Raw genomic sequence first — 9,641 nt, forward strand, 5'->3', positions numbered from 1 at the left:
TTTCATAAGAGCTAATAACAATCAACATCAAATTACTTGACAAAAGCTTTGCCCTATCAGCAATTTTGGAAGACATGATTCCTCTCTACAGATGGCATTTGAAAGATGGTCACAAAGAGAAATTTCATGCCAGATGGCATAAAGATTAACCCTTTACACACAGAAAAGTCTGCTGTACTTTTAAGCTATTTTGTAAGAGAATCTATCATTTTATTTTTAATAGACAAAATGATTTTTATTTTTGATAGACAAAACTAGAACCAAAAAATAAAGATGAACCTAAAAAACAGTTTCTTTGAAGGTTTTACATTTACAGTTTCAAGGATTTCTAAGCAACTCAAATGATCCATGACAGCCATCACTTAGAATTTTCTCTGTAGACCAAAATGAATCTAATGCTATAGAATAGTGACCGAGCCTAGCAGACTGCATAGCATCTGTATCCCAGCATGGTTATGGTGATCCTTACTTATTGCTACGAGCCAATTTCATAGAAGAAAACATATTATCTAGTAGAATTTACGCATTTGAGGATTTTGCAAGTTTGGGAGACATGCTCCTCTTGAACATCAAGAGCCTACTCTATCTGCTCTTCTGAGTAGGTAAGATTTTCACGAATCCTCAAAATGAGAACATAGTCATATTTTGGCAAAAGAAAGAGATGTATAAAATTCTTGCATGTCAAATTTATAATAATATGTGGCACTGAAATTTTCACGTAGTCAATTATTAATAGTTCTCAGTCATACAAAGATGTTTCTTCATTTTTTTTATTGTAATAAGAGTTCTTTTTTATATATATAAAACTTTCATTTTAGGTTCAGGGGTATATGTGCAGGTTTGTTATATAGGTAAATTGCATGTCACAGAGGTTTGGTTTACAAATTATTTTGAGAAAGACATTTCTTTAATGCACTGATGCAAGGAGGGTAGAAGGCAAAGTCATACATACATTTGTGGGTGGTCCTTTTGCATTGTCTCCAATTTGGCCCAAGATATTGAAAGTTAAATCGTGGCAATTTACCAGGAAACGTTTGTTGCACTTTTCTTCAAATGGCTTTATATCAGGTTCAATTCCTGAAAAGTCCAACCTCTATAAAAGAGATAGTATGAATCATTTTCAAAAAAAGATAGGATTCATATTAACATAGATTTACATCAATATACCAAAAATGGCAAAAATCCAACAGTTCTCTGTCCATTCTTCATTTGAACCCTTTTTATGTTTTCATTTAACAAGCCTCTGTAGACTTTTTACACTAAGGTTAATCAGTGATGGAGAAATCCTAGAGGGAGATGATGAAACTCGGATCTAAAGGCAATGGAAAAGTCACATGTCTGTACTATGGCCTACAAAGTCCTACATGGCATGATTCCCTGTCTCTTCGCACCGCTCTGACCTCATCTCCTACCACACTTGCCCTCTTCCCTCTTCAAGCCACACTGGCCTCCTTGGTTATTTTGCCAGCACACCAAGGACACTCCCACGCCAGGGCTTTTGCACTTGCTACTCTGTCAGGAACCCTCTTCCCTCAGATAGCTGCATGGCTTGCTCCCTCATTTCCAAGTCTCTGATCAATCGACTCTTCTGCAGGGAGACTTTTCCTAGCTCCCTATAGAAAACTGCACACTTCCTGACAGTCTATACTCCCTTTCTCTATCTTTCCAATATGACTTTTCATATGTGTTTATTCTTTGTGTTCCACACACAATATATGTTCCAGGATAGTCGAAATTTGGTTTCCTTTATGAGCTGTGCAGGAGGCAAAATGGACAGGAATGGGTATAGGAAGCATCAAAACTAACATGGTAGACCAAGGAGGGAAGATCGCTTGAGCCCAGGAGTTCGAGACCAGCCTAGGCAAGACAGTGAGACCCTTGTCTCTACAAAAAAATAAAAACTAGCCAGGCACGGTGGTGTATGTCTGTAGTCCCGGTTATTCGGGAGGCTGAGGTGGGACAATGGCTTGAGCCCAGGAGTTCAAGACTACAGTGAGCTATGATGGTGTCACTGAACTCCGACCTGGGTGACAGAGTCAGACCCTGTCTCAGAAAAAAAAAAAAAGAAAGATTAACACAGTGATCTCTAATTTGGGAGATTCGATACAAAGTGATGTTATGAACTTAGTCGTGAAATACAAATGAATGGCAGATTTGGGGGTACAGTGAGTAGAAATGGTGAGTTCGGTATGGAATGTGTTGTGTTCGAGGTGATGGTAGCAGGTAGTTGGAAAAATGGGAGAGGCCTGACTTAGAGATCTGGATGTGGGAGTCAGCAGCATTTAGGTTGAGAGGCACAAAAGGCTGGAACCCCATGGACTACCTATGTTTAATATGAACAGAGTAAGAGGCATCTGCTTAGGAAACTGAGCAACACTGAACTCAGCTAACAGAGCTGGGCAATGGACCTGGGCTGCCACAGCAATCAATTTTTAAAAATTATTGGTATTTTGAAATAAAAACAAGTTTAAGGAGAAGATATGGGGTTTGTAAAGGAATTCCTTTCAGTAGGGGAGGAATCTGTCTCTCAAAGATAAAGATTGCTCAGGCAATCTAAGTTTATCTGTTCATGCTGAATGTCTTAACAGACTTCTATTCTATTCACAAAGAGGCAGAAAAGTGTGGATTGTGGGGATAATTTACTATACTTCCATTAAGGCCATAGACATTGTAGGCAGAAAATGATTGGATGGATCTGAGCAGAATGACACTGTCAGTATGGAAAACTCAAGACAAGAAACACAAAAATTTTTCTCAATTACCTAAATAAATCAAGCCAAAACAGGTATTATGCCTGAAGAATACTGGATAATTATAGCTATTCTAACCTACCCGGTATGACTAAAACCTCCTTAAAAGGACCCAATGCGTAAGATTTGTGCCTGAAAGCATGACTTCTTCCCCTTTGAATCTATTTATCTACAAAAGGAATGTGAATGCGTGGGACTAGACAGATCCCTCTTGAACATATATCTATCTGTGGAGGCAAGTCATTGCCATGGAAATCAAGTTTAATTTCCACCCATTTATCTGCTCTCCTTTCTGTCTTACTCAGACAATAGAATGGAAAGAGAAACTGGACCAAACCACTCCAGCCTTCAAATCCTTTCCATTCTAAGGCCTGTGAGTACAAATGTTGGGACATATGGCCTTTTCAGCTCAAAGTTTGAGCCATCCCCTTTAGTCAGCCAGTATTTCTTTATTCTCTAAGGTCATGTCTCTAAACAATGAACTATGGCCAAAAGAAAAGGTGAAATTACGGGATGGCGCCTCACCTAGAAAAGGTACTTGACAGATAACAACATAGGTTTCTCTGAGGTGAGACTGCCTTCCATAACCAACATTACATTCAATTTCTTCTCCTTAAAGCTTCATCACAACTGTGAATTTCTCTCTTACCATAGCTCACTGATAAACAACTCAGACATAAAACCAGTTCAGTTTTATTACCACAAAAACGCTACACCACAAATTTGTAAAGATACTGGACTTAGTTTCAACCACAGTCAATTGGTTCCTTTGTATACAATGAAACAGCCTGACATGTCCAACTAGAGCCCAATCATGGGTGGGAGGATCAAAGACTCAGACATGCTTGGAACAAGTAAATTTCTGAATGAATATCTTAGAACAAACATCCCTGAGGCCCATTATACTATTACTTTTTTATTAAAAAAAAAAAACCACATAACTTGCACTAAAGCAATATTTAACTCCGTGGGGGGTGGGAAGGGAAATGAAATTATTTTTTAAAATCTATTTTCTCCAAATAATGCCATTTTCTTGTGTGATATTTTCATTAAGGAAAAATGTTTACATTACTTATAGCCTATATACTTTTTCCATTTTAAACTAAATTTTTAATTAGAAAACCATACGAGGCAAAAAAACACAACAGTTGGTCCATAGGTAGTAAGTTATCTCAATTGATTGTTCAGTCAATTACATATTGAACTTTTTGTTCTACTCTTTCTCCCCTTGTCACTACTGTACTTGACTACACTTAAAAAAAAGAAAAAGAGGCCAGGCACAGTGGCTCACGCCTGCAATCCCAGAGCTTTGAGAGGCCGAGGAGGGCAGATCATCTGAGGTCCGGAGTTCAAAATGAGCCTGACCAACATGGAGAAACCCCATCTCTACTAAAAATACAAAATTAGCTGGGCGTGGTGGCGCATGCCTGTAATCCCAGCTACTTGGGAGGCTGAAGCAGGAGAATCGCTAGGGGAGGCGGAGGTTGCGGTGAGCCAAGATTGTGCCATTGCACTCCAGCCTGGGCAACAAGAGTGAAACTCCGTCTCAAAAAAAAGAAAAAGAAAAAGAAAATAAAAAGAAAAAATGACAACAACAAAATCAGACTTCCCCAAATTATTTCATATTTTCATGGAAGAAAAAACTGTAATGCACATTTTCCGATTTCAAACAAAATCAAAAATTTTCATTTGAAACCTCATGTAGGAAAAGGCAAAAGAAAGCCAAAAAATTTCATCTTCCTCAATTTCATTTTCTCAAAAAGTATTTCCCATTAGGAGAAATATTTGTAATACTTCAATACGGTAGACCTTTCCCACTTAAACAAATTAAAAACTTACTTAGAAAGTGCCATAGAATTAAATATTAACTGCATATATCTTAGTACAAAACACATCTAACTCTCATGAAAGAGGTTAAAATACACATCTGCACATACACCTGCACCTTCCTGCACCACCCTCCATTTAAAGTGTGATTAAGCCAGACATGAAAATTATCCTAGTTCTACAGGCCTACATCAAATGTGAAAAATAAATGTTTCATATGACTCATGTGTTCTTTATACTGGAGATACTTTCTGCCACTAGATCACAATTGTATTTCATGGGCTAAAAGAACACTGTAACCACCTTTAACAGCGCTTTAATTTATGTATTTTGAGGAGCAAGAGGAAGAGAAAAGAATACAAGAAATTGATAAATGTGTGTGTGTGTGTGTATATATATATATATAATTCAGCTACAAATTATCTGCATATGTTGCAGTCCCCTTGAGTGAAGAGTTAATTGTTAAGTTACCTGTTCAAAGTAAACAAGACAAATATAAAACAATCTATATTCCCCACTGGTGCAAAAAACAGTGAGTTCAACATTTCAAAGATGTTGTTTATCTGAATAAGCAATAATTCTAAGACTATTTAAAGAAACATATCATTAATACCTGAACTTCTGAATCAAAAGAAAAGAGATTCTGTCTTCCATCTCCTCTACTGAGTTTGTTTAGTTGTTCAGTTTCTCTTCCATACTAAAATTTTAAAAAATATGTATGTTACTTCATTTCCTTCAAAACAGTGTTAAATACTATTTAAATATATACTTTATGTGAAACTATCAATCTGTCACAGCTTCAAAAATACACCATTCGTCCTGTAGTCAGTACAAAACAGGAATGAAAGAGACTCTGGATGCAAAGGAGAAATAAACAAAAGAGAAATCACCATAGTTTTCATAGCCATTATGTTAGCTATAGAATATTATATGTAATTCTGATTCCATCACTTTGGGAAATACCTAACAAGCTGCACAGTCCAGGATGACAAAGATTGAGAGGGAATGCAACTAAAATCTATAAAATCATTTTACAAAATCCTAGATAAGGCCAGGCACGGTGGTTCATGCTGGTAATCCCAGCACTTTGGGAGGCCGAAGTGGGTGGATCACTTGAGGCCAGGAGTTCGAGACCAGCCTGGCCAACAAGGTGAAACCCTGTCTCTACTAAAAATACAAAGATTAGCTGGGCGTGGTGGCAGGCGCCTATAATCCTAGCTACTCAGGAGGCTGAGGCAGGAGAATCACTTGAACCCTGGCAACAGAGGTTGCAGTGAGCTGATCGCACCACTGCACTCCAGCCTGGGCGATAGAGTGAGACTCTGTCTCAAAAAAAAAAAAAAAAAAACAAAAAAAAAAAAACCTAGATTAGAGGATCATGAGTGTGTCCCTAAATTTTGAAAAATAGCTTTGAAGTTTATGAGGGGTAAATTTAAAACAGAAAAAAAAAAAAAAGTGTTTCCAAATTTGTGTAATTTGTCCAGGAAGATGAATAAAGTAAAAATATAAATAGGTTTGACAAAGATTGAAATGAATAAATGGGTCACAACCTACTAATCTACTATAATACAGAGTCTACAGGATATAATATCTTCATAAGATACTCAGAACAATCATCTCTACAATTTCAAAATTAGTTCATTTCAGACTTCAAACAGCAGCAAAATCTTTGTCAGATTGCATCATTCATATATACATATATTTACATATAGAGAATATGATTTTCATGTGAGATTAACATATGTTGGTCATAGATTAAATATCATGTGCATGAGTTGCATCATTATCCTTCTGAAGAATTATTTTATGAATGATATACAGTAATTAAATTGAATAAGAACTAGCAGATAAAATTAATGAAGTCACAAAAGCCTGGAAGTATTTCTTGGTGTCTGGAAAAAAATAAGATTTTTCCAAACTGTCAGTTGGTACTTACAAGTAAGTCTTCAGGAGTGCAACTATTCTTTTACAATCTCTACCTGTTTCACCAATCTGCTGTGGTTTTTAACGTGGAAATGACATTGCCAAATGGAATCCAGCATTAAAACTTTAATAGCTAATCCTGCATTATCTCAGTTGAGGGCAAGTTGCCATATGAAAGATGTACCTTCATCAGTTCCGGATGCATGCTCCTTTCCAAACTTGCCATGATGTTCTCGGCTTTTCCTTGGCTGCTAGTTTCATCATCTGCAAATTCATTAAAAGCAGATGTTCTAAACCATACAGACCATTACTAATAACCTAAGAGGAGTATCCTAACTATCTCTCCCACCCATCCTCTCCTACTAGATTTATTGCAAAGAATTTCTATTATGAAAGCATAGGGAAAACTTTAATGGACTTCTGAAAACCTGCCATGAATTTTCTATCTGTTTTAGTCTGGTTATATTTCATGTGTCAGAGCCCATACAGCATCAACTATTTTTTAAAAGTCTATCAACCTTCACAGTCACTTATTAATGAAGAAGCAGGTCAACTTTTAAGATTAAGAGTTCTCTATTCACCCTGCACAGAGGACATTTCCATGGAATAAAGACAAGGGCTTTACTTCAATAATAAATCACTTTAAAATTCTGACCTTGTGCTGTTTCTACCGTCTCCTTTTTCTCTTGAACTAAACTGTCGGTATTGATCTGAATAATCTTTTTCAAAGTTATCAACCATTCCTCCATTTCCTGCTCAGTTTCAGCAGCCAGATAATGGCTATACTTATCTAACATCTTGAGTTCAAAAGCATGACGGCGCATTTTGGGGCACTAGAAGGGGGAAAAAAAAGCATGTGTTCAGTTAGTTTAGTTGTCCTTTTAACTATTAGATTTCATTAGTTTATATTTATTTTTATCTCAGCTTAGTATATATGTGCGTCAAGACTTTCATGAAATAACTGCTTCTTTCAGTAAGAAACAGACACTCTAAGACAACAAATGACTATGTTAAATATATTTTTTGTTCCCCTCAGGACTGAGCACAGTAGTATGAATATGCATAAAGTTGGCAGAAAACAATACTTGTTAAGTATTATCATTTAGGGCCTTTTGGCATCCTTCACATTTAGAAAATCAAAGTACCACCAAAAAAGTAAGCAAACATTTTACAATTTCCAGCCTGTTCAAACTTTTCCTTGAATATTTAAGGATTTTCAAAGTCAGCACTTCAAAAAATTTAAATATGACCTGAAACAAATCTGATACTTAATTTATATCTCACCATAAAAGGCACTACAGATCCTAACTCATTTTACCACGCACAGTATCAACTGTATCACAGTAGTATAAAAGAAGACTACAGAGTTTGGCAGCACAACAGGGCGACCATAGTTAACAATAATTTATTGTATATTTCAAAATAACTAGAAGAGTGGATTTGGAATGTTCCTAACACAATGAAATGATACACACTTGAGGTGATGGATAACCCAATTACTCTGATTTGATCGTTTGCATATTGTATACTTGTATTGAACTATCACATATACCCCCAAAATATGTAGAAATATTCCATATCCATAACAATGAAAAAGTAAAGACGGGGGCAGCGGCTCACACCTGTAGTCCTAGCACTTTGGGAGACTGAGGGAGGATTGCTTGAGCTCAGGAGTTTGAGACTAGCCTGAGCAAAGTGGTGAAACCTCATCTCTCCAAAAAAGAAAAATTAGCCAGGCGTGATGGCACGTGGCTGTAGTCCCAGCTACTCGGGAGGCTGAGGTGGGAGGATCATCTAAGCCTAGGAGTTCAAGGGTGCAGTGAGCCAAGATGACACTACTACACTCCAGCCGGGGCAATACAGTGAGATCCTGCCTCAAAAAAATAATTAAAAATTACAAAGAGAAGGCCAAGCATGGTGGTTTATGCATGTAATCCCAGCACTTTGGAGGCTAAGGTAGATTCCTTGCAGCAAGGAGTTCAAGGCTGCAAGGCTGCAGTGAGATATGATCATGCCACTGCACTCCAGACAAGGCAAGACTCTGTTTCAAAAAAAGAAAGAAAGAGAGAGAGAGAGAGAGAAACAGAGAGAAAGAAGAAGAAGGGGAAGAAGGAAGAAGGGGAAGGGGAAGTGAAAGGGGAAGAAGAAGAAGAAGAGGAAGAAGAGGAGGAAGAGGAGGAGGAGGAGGAGGAGGAAGGGCTTGGTAAAAAAAAGAAAGAAAAAGTAAGACCATACAACCATAGTTGGTTCACATTAAATTGTGACTCTCCATAAACTACATGGAAGTAACCTGTGCTGAATATCAACACACCAGGAAAATAAGTCTCTTCCTTTTCTCAAACATGCTGATACATTATTTTACTTTACCACCTTCTCTGTCATGACAAAAGAAATGACATACTACCCTTTTCAAACCCCACAGCATTAATTTCAAGAAATGCTCATGAATCAATAATTTTCCACTGCATGGTCATTATTCAAGAAGGAACCAAGAAAGTTCCTCCTTCTAATCTTCGGAGTCTAGGAAAGGATGAAATTAAACTGCTGTTTCAAGTCATAAAGATTTATACATTTGAAAATATTTGGGAGGCGGTATCATAAACAGATGAGGGGGGCTGAGCATGGTGGCTCACACCTGTAATCCCAGTACTTTGGGTGGCTGAGGTGAGCGGATCACTTGAAGTCAGGAGTTCGAGACCAGCCTGGCCAACATGGAGAAAGCCCATCTCTGATAGAGAAAGGAGACAGCCAAGGGTCCCCAGTGAAACCTTCAATCTGTGAGGTGGGAAACCTGCTAGCAGGACTCTCTCACTTTGGTGAGAGTTATTTTTCCTTTTCACCCAGTAAATTCCACTTCTCACCCTTCTATGTGTCCATAAGCCTAATCTTTCCTGGTTATGTGACAAGAACCGGTTTTAACTGAACTAAGGAGAAAGTTATACAACATCTCTACCAAAAATACAAAAATTAGCCAGGCATGGTGGTGAGTGCCTCTACTCCCACCTACTCTAGGCAGGAGAATAGCCTGAACCCAGGAGGTGGAGGTTACAGCAAGCTGAGATTGCGCCACTGCACTCCAGCCTAGGCAACATAGTGACACTCTGTCTCAAAAAAAAAAAAAAAAAAAAAAAAAAAGAAAAA

General features: G+C 37.6%; 1 protein-coding gene across 2 annotated transcripts in view; it reads right to left on the bottom strand.

Annotated features, from left to right (window-relative positions):
* Window positions 1–9,641, bottom strand: part of DOCK11 (dedicator of cytokinesis 11) — a 192,744-nt gene that overhangs the window by 114,100 nt on the left and 69,003 nt on the right. For both annotated transcript variants that reach the window (XM_026451858.1, XM_026451857.1), the window contains exons 8-11: window positions 7,156–7,333; window positions 6,685–6,764; window positions 5,191–5,274; window positions 953–1,093 (exon numbers count right to left, since the gene is read on the bottom strand). In XM_026451858.1, the coding sequence (XP_026307643.1) occupies window positions 953–1,093; window positions 5,191–5,274; window positions 6,685–6,764; window positions 7,156–7,333 (483 nt within the window). The remainder of the gene's footprint in view (window positions 1–952; window positions 1,094–5,190; window positions 5,275–6,684; window positions 6,765–7,155; window positions 7,334–9,641) is intronic.

This window comes from Piliocolobus tephrosceles, chromosome 12, assembly GCF_002776525.5.
Source record: "Piliocolobus tephrosceles isolate RC106 chromosome 12, ASM277652v3, whole genome shotgun sequence".
Taxonomy (NCBI): domain Eukaryota; kingdom Metazoa; phylum Chordata; class Mammalia; order Primates; family Cercopithecidae; genus Piliocolobus; species Piliocolobus tephrosceles.